Genomic DNA, 20,744 nt, shown 5'->3' on the forward strand with positions numbered 1-20,744 from the left:
CTGGTTAACAATTTTCAGAACAGGTCAGCGGGCACCTCAGCTGTCCTTACGAGGCACCCTCGTGTCTGCGGCCACCACAATGGAGACCCCTGATTTAGACTATGACCTTAGAAATACCCTTAATTTACATCAATTGAAAAAAATTCAATACAGTTCAATTTTTTTTATTTTTTTTTTTTTATTTTTTCTTGGTGTTTGTGTTGCCTAGATAAAAAGTCTCAAATCAAATAATTGCTTGGTTTTAAACAGTTTCCGTCGCTGTACAATTTTCCTCACTTTCACTCTTGTCTTTGTGTCCTATATCGGTCAGGCGCCATCCCAGCAGCAGATGAGAATCTGGCCAGGCAATGATGGTGGAGGTGGGGGTCAGGACCCAGCATACACCCAGTTGTTGCTCCACAAGCCGGCTGCCTCCCAACAACACCAGCGCCACTTCCTGGAGCAGCCCCACCACCCCCACCCCACCTACTCCCACCACGGCAACGGAGGGCGCGGCCTGCGACAGGGCGGACAGACGGGCATCGGCGCAGGGGGAGACCAGCAGGGATCCTCGCCCCAGATGAGTGACAGCATGGATGTGGGCGTGTCCCTAGGCCTGCACCACCTGGGGGCGGTGTCTTCCATGGAGGCGTCTCAGTTCGGCTCCGCCTCCTTACCCCTCGCTCTGCCAATCGGACTGTCTGCCTTCCGGACTAGGACGGCTCCCAGCGCCCCTGGGCCGCAAGCCCCGCCTCCTGAGGACTATTATCCCGCCTCCAACAACAATAACCCCGCAGCAGGGGACAGAGGGAGGGCGGACTCAGACGAGGGGCCGGTCAACTCTTGATAAAACCTGAACCATGCCCTAAAGCCATACAATTTTAACTACGACAACTACGTACATACAGCCAGAGTTCAGAGACAAAGACAATAACTTTGTGCTGAAGGAGACAGTCTGTACTGCATGAGAGGAGGAGGATGCTGGGAAAACTCCTTTTTATCCTGTTTTCTTTTTTGTCCTTTGTTGCGACTGTCATTTGAAAAGGAATGATTGTGACAAGTTTGTTTTTGTTAATATTATTATTGTTGTTTAATATTATTTGATTTTTTTTTTCTGTGGTTTGAGGAGTTGCGTGTTATATTGGTTGTTTGAGCCTGGAGAGGAGGAGGAGGAGGAGGACAAAGAGGATATAGAGAGCCTTTGCTTTTGTATTTCACTCTATTTGGAAGCAGAAAGTGAATGGAGAGCACATTTTTTCATGTTTACAAATTACTGCATTACTTTGTCCTCATTTACAGCGTTTAAAGGAGTCGTCACGGCACACACACACACTCGTGCACCTCTTTTCAACAGGAGAGCGTGTGATTCAGGACTCTTGGAATTTCCTTCCTGTGTGGTATGTGTTTTGGGGTTATTTTTTGGATTTGTTTGTTTCTGTCCTCCCTCTGTCACTCTCAGCCCGGTTGTGACGGGTTTATAGAGAGGGAGAGAGGCAGGTGAAGGGAAGAGAGAGTAACAGGACACTGATGCCTTCCTGGCACTCAAAGGGATCTTCTCATCCAGTCTTCCTCTCCGCCTCCTCCTGTTGATTCTTATCCAGACAGCTCCTCCTCTCTGCTGCTAATCACCATGACAACTGGTCCGGATTGCTGCTAAAGATCCAACACAGATCAATAAAGAAAAAAAAAGAATAGAAACAGAAAGTTGGAAAAAAAGAAACTTTTTAACCCCTTGTGCTTAAGGGAAAATGATAAAGTAAGAACCACTGCATCTCAATGTATTTATTACTATTTAACAAGAAAAAAACAAACTGAAAGTAACCCTTTTTTCTGCTCTTTGTTTGGTTGCCTTCTTTCTGCAGGTGAAATCTGATTGGCTATTGTAACAGTGACAGTATCTGGTGACATAGGAATGTCATTGGTTGTGGGGGCTGGGTGGTGGGGAGGGTTTGGGGCAAAATAAAGTTGGATATATAATAAGAATAAAGAGTATACTTTTGCACACCAAAGTCAAACAAACATCAGCTCTCCGCTTTTATTCCTACTAACCTCATCCATGACTTTACCTCTTGTCTTACAAAGCCTGTCTGCACGTCTACAACTGAGATTTCAAGTCGGTAGCCGGTCTTAGTTGAAAAGATATCGTGCATTGAGCATTCTATTGCACACTAGTCAGAATATTATGTGGCAAACCGTGACGTGAGGTCTGTGTCTGGTGAGGCACAGTCAGATTTACAACAAAATGAACCTACATCTTCTTCATCAAGCGCTTTACCCTTTCTTTTCTCCACAAACTAACTAACCAATAGTAGCGTCGGCTATGCAAATCAACTGTCTGCTCATCGGCGGCATTAGGGATTCAGTATCTTGCCCAAGGACACTTGGGCATATAACACTGAGGAGCCGGGAATTGAACCTGCAATCTCTCGATCCCAACCTTATCCATGACTTTACATCTTGTCTCTTGTCAAGCACTTTACCTCCTGAGCTACTCCCGCCCCTGTCTCAACTCAAGGGCATAGGTTTGATCTCGGCATTGGTGGGAATGTAGTGAATTCTAAGCTCTACCTCCTGAACTAATGCTCTAGGTCCTTTGCCAGAGCTTCTGGTTGTTTAAAATTTGGTATATGGTTTTTCATCATAAATTGTCTCAAAAATGATCCTAGATTATTTTTAAAGGATTATTTCGGGATTTACAGACAAAACAGGGTCTGTTGGTGTAACACCTTGATTGGTGTCCTATATATACCATATTTTCCGCACGATAGGGCGCACCCCCAAAAAATAGTTTTTGGTCCTATATCTTCCATAGATAAAGCGCACCGGATTATAAGGCGCTACAATGGGAATGTCGACAAAACAGTCAGATGATTCAGTCAAACTGATTATCCCCTTAACATTCTCAAAGCTTGCAAAGAATCAAATACGTGTCGTAGACACATGCGGATGCAGTGTCCGTACGATGTCACTCAAATGCATCATTTCAAATATCATTCGGAAGGTTAAAGTCTTGGGATTCAAGAAATGTCAACCATTCCTTAGTTTCTATTTTATTTTTCGCTCGCAACTTTACTGTGCATATGACAATAAACACTTGGAATTGAGTTTAATTCACTCAACTCATCACAGCAACATCAAGATCGTTCTAAAACAAGATACCGGGAAAATATAAAGCCGCATAGCTCACCTAAGTTCTCACGTTCAATAATGATACGCAATCATGGTCTTCTTACAACCGTGAGTGTAGTAAATCCAGGAGAGTCAAATATTTACAAATACAGACTAATGAAACATGTTTCTTTATGGCGTAGTTTAGCAAGTTTGCTATTCAGTCATCTTTTTCGGCCAATTGCAGGGTTTGTTTCGGCCCTCTAGCCTATCCGAGGCTCCGAATAACTTCAGCCAATAGCAATCGATTTAACGGATGATTGACACATTTTTTTCGGCCAATTGCAGGGTTTGTTTCGGCCCTCTAGCCTATCCGAGGCTCCGAATAACTTTAGCCAATAGCGATCGATTCAAATGATGATGGACACATTGGTTAGCCAATGAAACGCCGGTATATAAATCCCAGCATACACCGCGGACTACTCCATGTTTGGGGGAAAATCGAGTCGGCGGCTGTTGCGTAAGTTGCGAGACCTTGCGATTTAATATTGAGCCATATATAAGGCGCACTGTATTATAAGGCGCATGGTCAGCTTTTGAAAAAAATGAAGACTTTTAGGTGCGCCCTATAGTGCGGAAAGTACGGTACTGAACTTAACCCTTTGACTGTCAGTATTGTCTTCGCTTTGTGTGTGCGACAATCGGTTTCGTATGTAACAATGTATTGCGTAATTGAGAAAGTTCAATTTATCTCCGAGCCAAAAGTATTCATGAAAAGAGACATATATGATTCGCGAGCCATCGTTTCCTACCCAACTTCTGCTTCAAGTTTTAAAATAGGATTGGTGGGAGACAATGCAATGATTGCTCGATTTTGGTGGGGACACATCCACTCCGTCCATGCCAAAACTACATCCTTACCTTAACTTATAAACAAAGTCCATGCTCCTTTCAAATTCAAGCATGATAAGATAATGCTCCTTTATAAGAAGGTCCATGTACCTAGAAAAAATGGGTTGCTTGACTTGCTGTTAGCTTGCCAATACTATGACTAACTTTATTGTTTAGGGCTGAAGTGTGCATCAAATCAGAATTTTTGGGCTCACTATCGCCCTCTGCAATGAGGCAAGAGAAATGCGTGCCAGCCAGTTTAGCTAATTTTGTGATCCGCTGAACGAAAATGGTGAAAATATACTGATCGTGAAAATATAGTTTTATCTTTTACCTTTATGGTTGGATCTTTTAACCATTAGGGTAGTAGGGGAACCATTTCCTGTGGTGTGTCTTTGGCAAGTACAGCCTGGTGGCGGCCAGCCCTCTCCAGGCCAACTTATGTTTTGCGCGTTAGGCCAATGTGCTAACCACTGCACTATGGAATCATATTCAAATATAAATGATCGTAAATAAATACTCCAAAAATGTTGCTTTCTGTCCCCAGTATCCCTTGGTGTGATTACGGTATATATTTTTTCAATATATTTAACAAATTTCATGCAAAAACAAAACTTGCATTTTGAGTTTTTTAATGCATAGTACATATCAAATATAGTGCTTCAAAAGGGGGCATAGTATAATGATTTTCTTTCATTGGGAGTGTTTCAAAAAATATGAAATGAAAGTAATCTGTAAACCAATATTAAGAATGCAAAAATGTGAAGTGTGTTCTTGACTCTAGCCCCCTGCCACTTGGGGGATAAGGCACCGTTATAAACACACATCAATGCATGCATAAACAAATATAAAATGAAATAAACCAAATACATGTGGATGTCTGAATGTGCAGGGAGTGGGTCCCTTTTTCAGCCAGGGAGTTATACCCAATGCTGGCCCACTTAACTATAGAGGAGGCATTTAAACGAATGGAACATCAGCAAGCCCATAAGATGCATTTGTATTGGGAAGAAATTCCAGTATAAGTTAGTGGAAAACACTTTATCATTTTAATTCAAATGAATATGATGTAAATCTTCTGATACACCTGAAAATAGATTTACCTATGTAAAATGTCATTTAAAATAAAAATTGCCCCAGATGGTAATACTCACCTCATCTGTTGCGCTGAATGTGGCCAAATAGCTGACTAGAGAACGAATGCACCAGTAAGGTTAGATAATGCAACTGACGTATTAATGTTCAAATTATTTTTTCCCTTTCAGCCAGCCCAAACTCAACCTTGACATGAGCTGGCCCTTCGTGAAATCTCTCATTTTTCCCGATAAGTCACTCCGGCGTTGTGCTTGTCTATTCATTCATTAATGCAAATAAATAAAATTTGTATCGGCCTACATGATATTTTTTCCTCATGTATTGTTATTGGATTTCAGACTTTGCATGGGTACATAAAAAGATCTTATCAATCGATATTTTTGGCTTCCTGGCTGCCAGATTGTTTCACCCAAAGCGGCCTGCGACTCAATAGGTTTTTGCCTACCCTTGAAAAAAAAATGGACACTGGCGTTGCTGTTATTCTTGCCAGCCGTTAGGTGGCGACAACCGTTATACAACACTACAACATTCGTGAAAACGAGGAAAAACAAGAAGCTCTTAGACTTCTCCAGTCTGGTTATCGACTACGCACTCAAACCGTCAGGAGAAAATAAAAGGTAACAGTTTTGTCAGTCCCAGCAAGTTTAATTTTGTTTTATTTATAGTTTCCATGTCAATGCAGCGCCTTTAAATATGTGTGTGATATGGGCTTTAAACTTCTCGTGCATCGCCTAGCTGCCTGCCAGGTGACTTGTTTTTGACATTACATCCTTTCGCTTTTCTTTATAGCTTAATCTTATAGTACATTTTTTAACCAATCTTTACTCATGAATGAATTTGATAGCTTTTATTAGACGGCTTTTTTTTAACAAGTTGCCTCTTCACTGTTCAACGACACCACAATAACGCATGTTTTCAGACGAATGAATGGAAAATAGTATTTTTAATATCGTTTTATTACAACCACTTGGTTTCTGCACTGTCAAGTGTTGGCAGTGATATTTGCTACAGGTTAAATAGACAAAAAATACCTGGTAGCATACCTGTCTACCTCAATCAAATTCTTCCCAATAGCCTTTTACCTGACAAACACGATGGGGCACCTATTTACTCACAGCAAGAGCGACTATATAGAATATTTTATTCACCCAAGTAACAACACAAATAATGCTTTTTGCAATTTTCTTAGTTTTTCCCCACCTGCAATAAATTCAGTGTTGCGTATTAAAGAATAACATTTCCTCGTGTACTGCTATATTATTAGCAATCAACGACGATCAGGATTGGAGCCGAATGGGCAATAAGAGATGAGGTCGGTCTAACAAGATAATCAAGTGATCAAAATTAGTATAAAATACTGGAGCAATGTATAAGTTGACTTGTTTGCATGGGGATGAGGGACAGACTGAGAAGTCTGATAACCCAACTGGTTCCTATCCTTATCAACAGGCTTGTCACACCCTTCCATAAATTTGAACCTCACTGCAAGACACCAATTTGTCTCTAAAAGGATTTGGATTTTGGCCAATGAGGACTGTTGCGGTCCTAGGAGGTGGCATCGGGGGACTGGCAGCATCTTACTATCTTTGCAAAAGCCCCCAGGTTGTTAAGGTACAGTATTTAGATTTTTCACATGTATTTTAAAAAAAAATGTTTTGATCATGTTGCAACAAACATCTTATCACAAAAAGAACATATCACCTGAAAAAAGGGGATAATAGGTTGAATCTAAAGGCTTATATAAGAGACCTGTCCCCCAAATTCCTTTGGACACTTTTTCTATCATTCATTTAAACTGATTACATACCTGTTAACTCGTATGGTTTCCCCATATTTTATACGCTTTTTAAAAATAATTTCTAATTGTGTACGCCATATAAACATTTTTGTTTGGGGGGTTAATTATTTTTCTTGTTGGACTGATTTTGTCTGTCCCATCTTGACTCTAATCTGTATTATCTTGGTCACTTGTAGCAGATGACGTCATCGTAAATTGCTATTTGCTAATACAGGGTTCCTGTGGATCCTTGAAAAGTCTTAAAAGTTACTAAAATCATTATTCTTAAAATAAGGCCTAAACTGGCATTCAAATGTCTTACATCCAACTTTAGAAAGTCTTAGAAATGTGAACACATTCATAGGAATTTATCATCATTAGTATTTTAACTCAAGTTATTTTTGACTGAGGACTCGTGTTGTACTGTAAACATCCTTTTTATTTATTGGTTTCCATGGCCCATGTCTTGGACCAAAATGTGATTTAATTATTATTTATTTCAATAAATATACACACACACACATATATATATATATATATATATGTATATATATATATTTTTTAAATTATTATTATTTTATTTATTTTTTTTATTTTTTTAAATTGCTTCTTATTTATGTGGTGTTTTGTTTGTTTCAACTGTGTTTTTGTTGTTGACTTAGTCTTGAAATTGATTTCAAAAGGCATTAAAAGTCTTGAATTTAACATTCCTTAAGCTGTAGTAACCCTGTTATAAACACATATTTAAATTTAAAAGTGTATTTAGGCAATTGATGAAATAGATTTACAAAGTTCTGCTCTGCCTTCCTCACTCTCATGTCGACACTGAGAGTTTTTGGCCATGTAAGGAAAGTACAGACTGAGTGTAGGAAGACAATTGGAACTGATAATCTGACATATTTTTTGTAACAAAACTAAATTAGGAGTTTCTGTTACAGAGAAAAAAACATCCGTAAACAGATGAATTCTCTGAAACCATGCAAAGCTACATTTAACAAGAAATACTAAATTTACTGTCTTGGCAAGTTTATTGTCTCTTAATGTGCGTGTGCTATATAAATAAATGTGACATGTTTTTTTCCCCAAGGTTGTTTTGCTTGAGTCCAGCAGTCGTTTCGGAGGTTGGCTTTGGTCCACCCGGAGGTCTGATGGAGGAGTTTTTGAACATGGACCTAGGGGAATTCGCCCTGCTGGGGCAGTTGGGCGAAACACTCTTAATATGGTAAGTTTGAAATATTTGCTTTAAGGTGTTATTATACTGTTTTGTTTCTTGATAGCTTTCAATAGGTATTCGTACATGTCAAAGTCAAGGACCGTGGGTCGAATATGGCCAGCAAGAAGGTCTCCACGGCCCTTGAGATGATTTTAAATAATTATTGTGTCTTAGACCATGACCTTTTTTTTTTACACCACACATTACTTCCTGAAGAAGTTTTGTTTTCGCTTATAGATTTTAGGCACTTTTTTTTGTATTTTAATCAGAATCTATTTTGAAAAACATCTCAGTTGAGTGAACGATAGAAATATATTATTTGTTTATTTAAAGTTTATCCGACCCACTTTGGCTAAAATTAAAACCCTATTCTGCAGGTGGTGCCCGTTTCTTTAATTTGATATTCATGTTATGGGGATTTTAATGTAATGGAAATGTGTCTTCTGTGCTTGTTGAAAATTCAAGAAAACTGACAGTCATAAGAAAATGTTATTTTATTTTTTATCATGATGTAATTTATTTGTTGAACGGTTTTCAGAAGGTTTAATTAGGCTCACTAAACAACCAGTATATGCGTCAGTCTGACTCTCGGCTTGTATCCTCCATCTATTTGACTTTAACACCCTTGGTATAATGTTTTGAATGTAATCCAATGCAGAATTTTGACAGTTGTAGCACTCAAGGGTGGATTGTAAAGGTAAAACAAGTTGCTTGCCTTGTGGTGTGTGATTGTGTAGGTGGAGGACCTCGGTCTTTCATCAGAGATTCTGCCCGTCACCTACAGTCATGATGCCTCCAAGAACAGATTTTTGTATGTCAACAAACAACTTCATAAGATGCCGTCTGGAATAAGGTAAAACACTGCTTGCAAGAAATGTGAGATATACTGAAATATGCTTTTAATTCGGGATTGCAATTTATCATTGACCTTAATATTGACCTTGTGCATCACGTGTGACTAACATTTTCTATCTATCTATCTACCCTGGTCATATCTCTCGAGAGGGTGACCGACAGCAAGACAACACATACAAAAATAAATAAAAGAAAAGAAAACAAAATATAAAAATGTAAAAAAAATTGCAAAAAAACACACAAACAAATTTTTGGAACACCCAAATAAGTTAAGCACCTCAGCATCCAAGTTGGTCATGCGTTCGTCCTTCCAGATGAAACAGGACACAAGAAAGCGACCATGTCACTCGGGTCAGGGTGACACAACAAACTCTTATGTTCAACAGCAGGGCCTGACAGGTTTCACTGGTTTACCCCTGCCGCATCATACGGGTGCCCTGCCCATACCTTAGAACGCCTCTAAAAAATGTAAATGTGATTTCTTAGTTTTCTATTTTTAATAAATTCAAAAAAAGTAAAAAAAAAATGCTTTTTCACATTGTCATAATGGAGTATTTTGTGTAGAATTTTGAGATAAGGGATTAAATTAATACAATTTGGAATGAGGCTGTAACATAACAAAATGTGGAAAAAGTGAAGCGCTGTGAATACTTTCCGGTTGCACTGTATATATATTTTGTCAAACAGGTTAAAAAGAAAGCAATATTCCAAAATACAGCCAAATTATTAACCTAAATGAATAAACCTGTATTATCTCCTAAACCATTCTGACCACAAATGATGAAAAAAAACTTGCCGTCAATTTAGGCATCATTCCTTTAAAAAGAGAAATACATGAAAGTGGGAGTACATTTTTATACGTTTTCGACACATTGAATGTCTCTGGAGTTTTGATTGAAAAAAGTGTGCCTCTTCTCAAAAAAAGTTAGAAAACACTGTTGTAACGTATTCTTGTAAAATAATGAGTGAACATATTAGAAATAAAGATTTTGCACTGAAATAACACTTCAGTGACAAATAACTTAATCTTGATGTAATTGTTTCCACTCTTGTGCGTTGTTTTCAGCGGGCTTATACGGACAGTCCCACCTTTTACTCGTCCCTTGCTGTTCAGCATTGCCGCAGAGATATTTGCCAAGAAAAGCAAAGACAATGACGAGTCCATCCATTCGTTTGTTTGTCGAAGGCTTGGAAAAGAGGTGCGGCGAAAGAGAAGCTGTGAAGATTTTTGTACAAATCAACCATAGTGTCTCCTTGATGACCATAATGTGTGTGCGTCCGTGTTTTCTAGCTTGCCGACATTGCCGTGGACAGCCTCTGTCGGGGTGTTTTTGCAGGCGATTGTCGAAAATTGAGCGTGCGCTCTTGTTTTCCTGTCCTCTACAACGCAGAGAAGCACCGAGGTTCCTTGACGCTCGGCATGCTGCTAGGCTCTGGTATCGCACCATCTCCGTTTTTGTGGCTAATGTCCATTCGCGGCCAATTGTATGTTAATGTTTACCTAAACCTACAGGCCCTTCTCCAGTGGTTCCTCCTGGTCTTCTGAGCCAGAGGGCTACAAAAGAATCATGGGCCCAGTGGTCCCTTCGAAGGGGATTGGAGCAACTTCCGGATTCTATAATCGACTTTCTCCAAAACAGCAACAGGGTGGAACTGCATCCAGAAGCGGTTGTAAAACAGATCAGTCCTTCAGCTACTGGTTGGACAGTGAGTAAAGAAACACTTTTTCTTAACAGCTTATAAAACACTAACACCTTCTGAAAATTGTATGTATGAGTGTGTATATTTAAATATTTGTTTGTGTTCAGATTCATTTAGAGGACGGAACGATAAAAGCAGACCACATAATCTCTGCCACGCCCGCTAAAGGTCAGAACTTTATTATGTGTCAAAAATGTTTTTAACCAAAATTTTTTATAAATTAACTTTTTTTTTCTACCTAAAAAAACTGATTAATGAAAGAAAAAAATATTAAGGACTAAAGGACAAACAGCAGTCTCACAAAAAATCATTTGTGACATTTTTACTAAAGATCCCTGCTCGCACTTTATTTTGAAGCCATTTTTAAAAGACACAAATGACGGCAAAATGAGCCTCAATGATCTGAAGAAACTGCGGGAGGGAGACAAGTTTTATGTGGTATATTTGTAGATATGGGACACAGGCTCTGGCATTATTATTTCATTTAATGTTTTATAGGCAAATTTTCATTCAGACACGCAATGAAATTAGTTTCTGGCCTGAAACATGACACACATCTGCAAATTATTCATATTTTGATTACAAATGAACAGTCCTGGGGTTCAAAACGTTTTTTAGACAGCTGGAGACTCTGGTTACTTCCTGTGAATGATTGTGGGTCTTTCAAGGTGTTGGCAGTCTTTGGTAGGGTAAGATAGAGGGAAATGTATTTGTGGCAGTGTACTTCCAATACATCTCCATTTAGAATGGTCTGTAAGCACTTGACGTAAACAACTTACTGATTGAGAGGTGAAAACAGCAAAATTGAGCTTTGATGTTAAATTCTAGCAGGCACCTTTTAATCAGGTGTGCTCCGTAGTCCAGATTTCACGGTATGTTAGCCTGAATGGAGAAGGTATTTTTAAGAAATTTTAAAGTTCTATTCTCATGACAATTTGACATATTTGATACATAATCGTGCATCTATGTGGTGCCTTCAGCCCTTTCGTCTGTCCTGCCGTCCAGCTGTCAGCCGCTCATCCAAAATCTGCAGGAAATCTCCTTTGTCACTGTCGCTGTGGTAAATCTGCAGTATGAGGGCTCAGTACTTCCTGTGACGGTGAGTGCAGCCTTAAAAGACAAGCACACACAATCATTTGACAATGTGTGTGTCTCGCTAGGGATTTGGACACCTGGTCCCGTCTTCAGAGGACCGGGGTCTACTGGGTGTTGTCTATGACTCTGTCCCCTTCCCTCAACACAACAGATCAGAAGGCCAAACAACCAGACTCACGGTAATTAAAAGTTTAACATTTTGCCAGATTTCCAAATCTGCTACTTTAGCTTGCTTAGCTTCCATCGCACAATGTCAATATGCATTGTAAATGAATGTGTGTTTTTTAAAACAGTGTTTTTTAAATAGTGTTGACAAAGAAATACCAATGTGTTTGCTATGTTTAAAATGTGGGCAGTGGACAGCATGAAGCCAAAAAATTGAGCTGTCAATTAACGGGATTTCACTGAAATCATGCAATAAAGATGCTCGAGTTTTTTGGGGTCGCCCGAGAGATTTTCTTCCTCCAAGGAGGGGCGTGATAGAAAATAACTGAGAAGAGCCTATTTAATGCAACTTCCTTGGGCTGTTTTTTTCTGGAACAAACCGTATAATTGGGCTTTTTCAGAATTTGTTAAAATGACAGTGTGTATTATTTGATCATTAGATGCCGCTTTACTGTGCAGTGCAACACAAAATGAGTGCTAAAAAGCCAGAGAGAGAATACAAACTTTGGGGACTCAAAGTGATCAAAATTTATTTTTGAGGTTTTTGGGTACCCATAGCAGCAAGAAGACAATTACGCAGCAAGATGGCAAAAATGTAATATTACTCTAGGTGAGGCTCATGTTATGTAAAATAAATGCAAATATCTTATTTTTATTTTTTATTTTTTAAAAGCAAAGTTGATGTATTTTTGCTTATTGTCTAAATCAATATTGTTTTTTAACGGATAACAGTTTTTTAACCATTAGGATGCGCTATGTTATTCACGCTGTTCCCTTAAATAATATTGTTACCTTAGTGACCAAACTGCACCATATTTTTAAACGTTTTTTTCCCAACCTTTTCTAAAGAAAAAAAAGAGAAAGGGAACGAGATAAGAAATGAAGAAAAGAAAAAGAAGCAAAGAAGGAAAAAGAAACATAAGAGAAAAAAGAGCAACAAAGGTAGAGAAAAATAAAGAAAAAAAGAAAAAAAAAGGGGTTTTGTGTACTTGTACTAGCAAGATGCTGACACTCATGTCCCTCGAAGTGAGGCTCATGTTATGTAAAATAAATACAGTTTTCTCATCCTAGGGGTATTTAACAAATGCATGTTTATATGATGATCTGTGTATTTCATGAATTAAGTTTTTTTTACCACTCACTTATGGCTCACGGAACCCTTAATGCCAGGATCTTAGGGGCACCCTTTCCTGTGGTGTGTCTTGGGAAAGTACAGCCAGACGGCGCCCATCCCTCTCCAGGCCAGATGCGTTAAGTTATTCACACTGTCCATTTAAAATCTGATTTATTCTACCTCCCAGGAGAGTAAATCCTTCAGATTTAACAGTTAGAAAGCCCCAAAAAGTTTAAATGTAAAAAATATATTTTTTTTTCTCAAATTTCTGACAGGTCCAAAAATAAGTCATTTCTTTGTACAAAACAACCAAGAAATTTTAATCAAATTGATCCAAGTAGTGATTGGTCCATTGTTAGAATAGTAAAAGTGTAACATCATTTTCAAGTCAAGTCAAGTCACATTTATTTATGACGCCCTTAATCACAAAAATGTCTCAAAGGACTGCACAGAATTACAATTACACAATTGCACAATTACCTGATCTTAAACCAGCCGATTTTGAAGGTTAGCCCATGCATTTCAGAAAATGTATTGCAGCTGATTCTGTGGGAAGTTTTTAGCTTGACACTAAAAGTTTCGGCTTGAACCTGAGCCCCGGTATTTTATTTTAAGCGGGTGCTATGGTAGCAATAAGAACCAGGAGATTGCATACTCTGGTTTAACTCTTTAATGGATGCCAGAAAGATTGAACACATAGCCGTGGAGCCCTTTTCAGCAATATGCAGAAGAAGTCTGTCCAACCTGACACCCAATGGTCGTAAGTGATTCAAACTGGATAATGTGTGCAAGAGTGCTTTTAAATAGTAATACGCCAAGCAAGGACTATTCACAGAGACGTAGTGGATCAGCTCAAACCTTATATAGAGTATTTGTGAGGGCTAGTCTAACAACACTCATGCCTGTTTTTCAGGTGATGATGGGAGGCGCCTGGTTCGAAGAAGAGTTTGGGTCTCCAGATGCAGTAACAGAGCAGCAGCTTTTGGAGCGAGCCACTGAAGCGGTGCGCTCTCATCTAGGAGTCACCTCTGCACCCAGCTGGAGTTGGGTTGCTCTTAATAAGGTAGCGAGGTTTTGTGAAACCACAGCAGTTACTGGAGGGGGGCAATAGGAAAGAGAAAACACACTTCCCTTATTTTCTGGATTATAAAGCCAGACTTTCAAAATATCGTAATCATTTGTGAAAGGAGCTGGACGGAATTTGGAACTTTTATTTTATCTTATTGTATTTTCCGCACTATAAGGCGCACCTAAAAGTCTTAATTTTTTTCAAAAGCTGACCATGCGCCTTATAATACAGTGCGTCTTATTTATGGATCTTATTTATGCTGGGATTTATATACCGGCGTTTCATTGGCTAACCAATGTGTCAATCATCATTTGAATCGATCACTATTGGCTGAAGTTATTCGGAGCCTCGGATTGGCTAGAGCGCCTAAACAAACCCTGCGATTGGCCGAAAAAGATGTATCAATCATCCGTTGAATCGATCGCTATTGGCTGAAGTTATTCAGAGCCTCGGATTGGCTAGAGGGCCAAAACAAACCCTGCAATTGGCCGAAAAAGATGTGTCAATCATCCGTTAAATCGATCGCAATTGGCTGAAGTTATTCAGAGCCTCGGATTGGCTAGATGGCCAAAACAAACCCTGCAATTGGCCGAGTTTAGCAATGGCGTAGCAAGCTTGCTAAAGTACACCATAAAGAAACATGTTTTATTAGTCTGTATTTGCAAATAATTTACTCTCCTGGATTTACTTCACTCACGGTTGTAAGAAGACCATGATTGCGTATCATTATTGAATGTGAGAACTTAGGTGAGCTATGCGGCTTTATATTTTCCCGGTATCTTGTTTTAGAACGATCTTGATGTTGCTGTGAAGTTGAGTGAATTAAACTCAATTCCAAGTGTTTATTGTCATATGCACAGTAAAGTTGCAAGCGAAAAAGAAAACGGAAACTTAGAAATGTCTGGCATTTCTTGAATCCCAAGACTTAAACCTTCCGAATGATATTTGAAATGATGCATTTGAGTGACATCGTACGGACACCGCATCCGCACGTTTCTACGACACGTATTTGCTTCTTTGCAAGCTTTGGGAATGTTAAGGGGGTAATCAGTTGGACTGAATCATCTGACTGTTTTGTCGACGTTCCCATTGTAGCGCCTTATAATCCGGTGCGCCTTATCTATGGAAGATACTGGACTGTCTCAGAAAATTACAATATTGTGATAAAGTTCTTTATTTTCTGTAATGCAATTAAAAAAACAAAAATGTCATACATTCTGGATTCATTTCACATCAACTGAACTATTTCAAGCCTTTTATTTGAATATTGCTGATTTTGGCTTACAGCTGAAGAAAACTCAAAAATCCGATCTCAAAATATTAGAATACTTCCTCAGACCAAGTAAAAAAATAATTTTATAACAGCAAAACTAAATCAAACATTTGAAAATGTCCATTGATGCACTCAGTACTTGGTTGGGAATCCTTTTGCACGGATTACTGCATCAATCCGGCGTGGCATGGAGGCAATCAGCCTGTGGCATTGCTGAGGTGTTATTGATGCCCAGGATGCTTCGATAGCGGCCTTCAGCTCATTTGCATTTGTAGGTCTGGTGTCTTTCATCTTCTTCCTAACTATACCCCACAAATTCTCGATGGGGTTCAGGTCAGGGGAATTAGCAGGCCAATCAAGGACAGTGATGCCATGGTCAGTGCACCAGTTACTGGTGGTTTTGGCACTGTGGGCAGGTGCCAGATCATGCTGGAAAATGAAATACTCATCTCCATAGAGCTTTTCAGCAGATGGAAGCATGTAGTGCTCTAAAATCTCTTGGTACACAGTTGCATTTACTCTGGACTTGATGAAACACAGTGGACCAACACCAGCAGCTGACATGGCTCCCCAAACCATTGCTGACTGTGGGAAATTCACACTGGATTTCAAGCAACTTGGATTTTGCTCCTCTCCAGCCTTTCTCCAGACTCTGGCGCCTTGACTTCCAAATGAAATGCAAAACTTGCTTTCGTCTGAAAAGAGGACTTTGGACCACTCTGCAACTGTCCAGTGCTTCTTCTCCATAGCCCAAGTCAGACGCTTCTTCCGTTGTCTTGAGTTCAGAAGTGGCTTGACCATGGGAATACGGCTATTGTAGCCCATTTCCCTGACACGTCTGTGAACTGTGGCTTTTGATACCTGGACTCCAGCTTCAGCCCACTGTCTTTGAAGTTCCCCCAAATTCTGGAAGCGGCTCTTCTTCACAATTTTGTTAAGGCTGTGGTCATCTCTCTTGGTTGTGCAGCGTTTCCGGCCACATTTTTCCCTTCCAACAGACTTTTTGTGGATATGCTTTGAAACTGCACTCTGTGAACAGCCTGCTCTTTGAGAAATTTCTTTTTGTGTCTTACCCTCCTTCAGGAGGGTATCAATGATGGTCCTCTGGACAGCAGTCAGATCAGCAGTCTTCCCCATACTTGTGATTTAGCTTACTGAACCAAGCTGAGTGTTTTTAAGGCTCAGGAAACCCTCGCAAGGTGTTTCGAGTTAATTAGATGATTCAGGTGATTAGTTGAATAGCCTACTTGTATACTTTTTCATGATATTCTAATATTTTGAGATCGGATTTTTGAGTTTTCTTAAGCTGTAAGCCAAATTCAGCAATATTCAAATAATAAAAGGCTTGAAATAGTTCAGTTGATGTGTAATGAATCCAGAATGTATGACATTTTTGTTTTTTTAATTGCATTACAGAAAATAAAGAACTTTATCACAATATTCTAATTTTCTGAGACAGTCCAGTATAGGACCAAAAACTATTTTTTGGGGGTGCGCCCCATAACCCGGTGCGCCCTATAGTGCGGAAAATACGGTACTTTTACCAAAGCTTTTTAGGGCAAAATACTTTAGGTTATAAGAATAGAGTGAAGGGGGGAGCTGTAGAGTCAAGCCATGCTCATCTCCGCAGGGTTTTTCAGTTTTTTGTTGTTTTTTTAAGTGTAGTATGAAAATGGTGAAAGTGGGAAAAGGTCTGCTTCGAGTCCCAACGACAACCCCAACCCCAAGAAAGATGAAAAAACTATTTGAGCGTGTCTGAGAAATACACATACTGTAAAATTCGGACTACAAGCCATGTTTTCCAAAGCTTTCAACCCTGAGGCTTATGCAATGATGTGGCTAATTAATGCATTTTTTCTAACAGCTGCCAGGGGCACCAAATAAGTAAATGTAAGGCACTTGGAACATATGTGTAAAGGAAGACGCAAATGTAATGTATCTTCCTGCTTTGTGCATTAATAAGACCCTCATCATTTAAAAAGTGTCAATCGAAAAGGGAGCGCTACCTAGTACCTACCATATAACATTACGAGCCTGTTTATTTGTAAACGGAAATAGTGTAGCGAAACAAATTGATTACAAGTAGCACCATCAAACGAAGCAGAAATTATTAAGTATGATTCCTTTTCATCTGTCTGCATTATAAAAATATATATATTTTACATGGTTGGATTCTATTGATTGTCCTTTATGTAACGAAGCCATTTTTGCGGACATTCAAAGAAGTGGAAGGCAACCTAGGGGACGTAATGGTGAATTACGCTGGTTTTGTAGTTTTCGGGTATCTTGTTTCAGACTCATCGTGATGAGTATATTTTGGAACAGTCATCATATCTCTGATCCCAATAGTTTAAGCTTTCAAATGATATGTTGAATGACGTATTTCAGTGACTGGTGACATCGTACAGACATGTATTTGTTTATCAAAAGTCTGTGCGGGCCGTCGGAACGTTAAAGAGTTAAGGTACTGTATATTATATAAACTCTTTCTTCTTAAATATCCCATGTTTCAATGTGGGCACATGCGGCTCATAGTTAGGTACATCTTATGTATGTACAATATGGTTTTTCTCTTAAAAATGTACTGGGTGAGCCTTATAGTCCAAATTTTACAGTACTTGCATGCGCAACATAAGGAGCTTGACATAGGCTGCAATGGTGACATAAGCCAGGAGATAGCGGCTGCAAGTACAAAAGTTACAAATTCTGTACAGCTCCTCGAATATTGTGATATGTGCACCCATACACAAAACTGCTGGGGCACGTTGTTTTTCTAAACTGCAACTCTTAAAAACGCAACTCAACACAAATCTTTCCTTCCTGTATTCAAACTCCTACTCTACCCCCGCTGTTTTGGGTCAACAATGCGCTGTGGCCATCTGGTGATGATGTACTTTAGTTTGTTGAAAAAAATGTTTGGGCCTGTAAAAGGGTTTGATCTTTGATTTGTTTCGCTTGCATCACTTAAAAAATTAAATGATCCATGTCTTTCTACAGGATTGTATACCTCAGTATTATGAGGGGCACTTTCGCAGAGTTGGTGCGTATAAACTCACAGGAGTTTAGGTCACATGTTGCTCTGGAGTATTTTCATTTTGTGTCATTTTCTTCCATTTCAGAGGACATGCGCAGCTTCATCCAGAACAACAAGCTGGCACTTTCACTAACCGGCTCTAGCTACGACGGCGTAGCTGTCAATGATGTCATCTTTAGTGCAAGGACTACCGTACACGATTTATTGGCAAATGTGAGTTAACAGATGAGCAGTAACGATGACTATGCTTTGTTAGTTGAAAAGAAATCCTGTTTTGGGCTGTATTGAACTAGATAAAGAGATTCATAGATTTGGTGCAATGCCAACCAACGTTCCCTTTCATCTTCTGAGCCTTCACACAGTCTGTGAGCATCGCTTAGATCAACGGTGAGCAACATCAGTCCTGTGTCCATTACCACCAGAAGTGGGTAGAGTAGCCAAAAATGTTCAAGTAAAAGTACTCTTACTTTAGGATAGCATGACTAAAGTAGAAGTAAAGAGTCTTCCAAATAATTACTTGAGTAAAAACAAAACAACTACTCAAATGCTGAGTAACTAAAAAAACATTCATCAGATCACCAAAGTCCGTCCAATCGGCAATAAACATTTAATTTTAAAAATAGATTTAAAATAATCAAATGCAAGTATTTAAGTATAAACAATGAAATAATAATGTAATAAAAGAAATACATTTAGCACAAGTAGCACATTTAAAGCCCGAGTACTTTTTTTTTAATGGGACACTATGTCATATTTAACGCCTCCTAGTGGTGAGATAAAAACGTTCTTTCAGTAAAATGAAAAAACATTGATTTGAATACTCTGCAGAAATACATAAACTATCATACCAATGTTAATTTTCCTTAAAAAAAATCATAGGTCGAGAAGTTTGAGTTTTTTCTAGAAATTTGCGTGCTATGCGGAAGTCAAGGCCATGTTAGTCTAAGGTTGCAATGCTACGGGTGCCCAGAGCAACAAAAAATGCTATGTGTCTTGAATTTTACGCAAAGCTCGCCGATCATCTGAGACTTTGACATACGTAACATTTTACGCTTGGCCGAATCCTACCAATGACAAGACAGAGACAACGAAAAGTTCTTCCAGTCAGCCTAAGTTAAAAGTACAACAAATAAATATTTTGGTTCTCTCGCAACACATGAAGAAGTTGCTTGGCGTTAGATTTGGAATTTCAATCTGATCAGGAGGCTTTTCCTGCTACTGGTGTCCATGGAAACCTGTATTATCCGTATCATGAGGGGAGAAAACCCCTACACAAAAAAAAGGCCTGGAGAGTACTTGAGAGAGGTTGTACTTGCCCAAGACGCACCACAAAACTGGTGCCACGACGACCCTAGTGGTTAAGGGATCCGTGAACCGCGTGATCTTTACATACTAACATTTTGTGGATTTAGTTAGTTGCACAATACAGAGAATTATTTAATCAGTGTTAGTGGAAGTAGTGTTTAAAAAAGATTTTGATCTATTTGCAAATGAATGTAAAAAAAAAATCTGCAACCAAAAACCTATGAATTTTTTTTTTATGTCAAGTCACTAATATTAATGAAGACTTATAACATTTGACAAAATGACAGATGCCAAAATGACTAGTCGTTTTATAACCAAGGTCAAGCAGAAACGTGTTGAACTTACTGCGCAAAGTCAGTAACTCATCGTAAGTTACGTACAAGTAGCATTCAACAACAGTGACGATATGCTAAATCTAATAAGAGGTGGGCAAAGTACAGCCTGTCAGCCACATTTGGCCCGGCAGGCTTTTTTATACCAGGTTTTTCAAGATTGAGTGGAAACATGTTGGCCTAAAGAGGCTGGGCGCCACCAGGCTGTAAATGCCAAAGACACACCACAGGAAATGGTGCCCCTATGACCCTAGTGGTTAAGGCCATGGTCTCAAATAGGCGGCCCGCGGGCCAGATCAGGCCCGCTAAGGGATTGAATCCGGCCCGCGAGACATTGCTCAGAGAAGCGCAAGAGAAAAACGAACTAGTTTGAAATATATCCACTTGATGTCACCAAAGCCAGGTGCCTCTCATAAATGCTTAACTTGTATTTCTTTCTCTTCCTTTTTCTCTTACTCTCTTTCACTCTCCGTTTCTTTTTCTTTCTTTGTTACTCTTTCTCTCTGTGTCTTTTTGCCTTTTCTTCCTTTTCTCTTTCTCTTTCTTTCCACTTCTCTCGTTCTTTCTCTCTTTCTCCTTTCGCTCTTTTTTGTCCCACCCTCTCTACTTTTCTCCTTGTTTTTTTTTCTTTCTCCCTAATATTCAATGCCGGCCCCCGAGAGAATGTTTGTTCTATTGTGTGCCCCCCCGAGTTAAAATGAGTTTGGCACCCCTGGGTTAAGGGATACAACCAACCAA

General features: G+C 39.2%; 2 protein-coding genes across 6 annotated transcripts in view; both read left to right on the plus strand.

The window, feature by feature from the left end:
- Positions 1 to 1,307, plus strand: part of dyrk1b (dual-specificity tyrosine-(Y)-phosphorylation regulated kinase 1B) — a 60,234-nt gene extending 58,927 nt beyond the window's left edge. For all 4 annotated transcript variants that reach the window (XM_088326278.1, XM_088326277.1, XM_088326280.1 and 1 more), the window contains exon 13: positions 311 to 1,307. In XM_088326278.1, the coding sequence (XP_088182404.1) occupies positions 311 to 826 (516 nt within the window). In that variant the 3' untranslated portion in view covers positions 827 to 1,307. The remainder of the gene's footprint in view (positions 1 to 310) is intronic.
- Positions 1,308 to 3,585: 2,278 nt separating this feature from the next.
- ppox (protoporphyrinogen oxidase) lies at positions 3,586 to 18,695 on the plus strand. 2 transcript variants are annotated; one of them, XM_088326281.1, is made up of 14 exons: positions 3,586 to 3,607; positions 5,564 to 5,690; positions 6,523 to 6,684; positions 7,938 to 8,072; positions 8,801 to 8,916; positions 9,985 to 10,117; positions 10,210 to 10,354; positions 10,432 to 10,625; positions 10,727 to 10,787; positions 11,600 to 11,718; positions 11,780 to 11,893; positions 13,907 to 14,056; positions 18,333 to 18,375; positions 18,455 to 18,695. In XM_088326281.1, the coding sequence occupies exons 3-14, from the start codon at positions 6,601 to 6,603 to the stop codon at positions 18,589 to 18,591; spliced, it is 1,431 nt and encodes a 476-aa protein (XP_088182407.1). In that variant the 5' UTR covers positions 3,586 to 3,607; positions 5,564 to 5,690; positions 6,523 to 6,600; the 3' UTR covers positions 18,592 to 18,695. The 2 variants fall into 2 exon arrangements, with proteins under 2 accessions (XP_088182407.1, XP_088182408.1); XM_088326282.1 differs by lacking the exon at positions 3,586 to 3,607 and having other exon boundaries at positions 5,679 to 5,819.
- Positions 18,696 to 20,744: the final 2,049 nt, after the last annotated feature.

Source organism: Urocampus carinirostris, chromosome 2 (genome assembly GCF_059441175.1).
Source record: "Urocampus carinirostris isolate Australia breed hairy pipefish chromosome 2, RoL_Ucar_1.0, whole genome shotgun sequence".
NCBI classification, from domain to species: domain Eukaryota; kingdom Metazoa; phylum Chordata; class Actinopteri; order Syngnathiformes; family Syngnathidae; genus Urocampus; species Urocampus carinirostris.

Coding starts and splice junctions, on each gene's coding strand:
- ppox (XM_088326281.1), top strand. CDS start 6,601: ATGAGGACTGTTGCGGTCCTAGGAGGTGGCATCGGGGGACTGGCAGCA. Junction 10,788..11,599: donor CTCTGCCACGCCCGCTAAAG/GTCAGAACTTTA, acceptor TGGTGCCTTCAG/CCCTTTCGTCTGTCCTGCCG. Junction 14,057..18,332: donor GTTGGGTTGCTCTTAATAAG/GTAGCGAGGTTT, acceptor GTCTTTCTACAG/GATTGTATACCTCAGTATTA.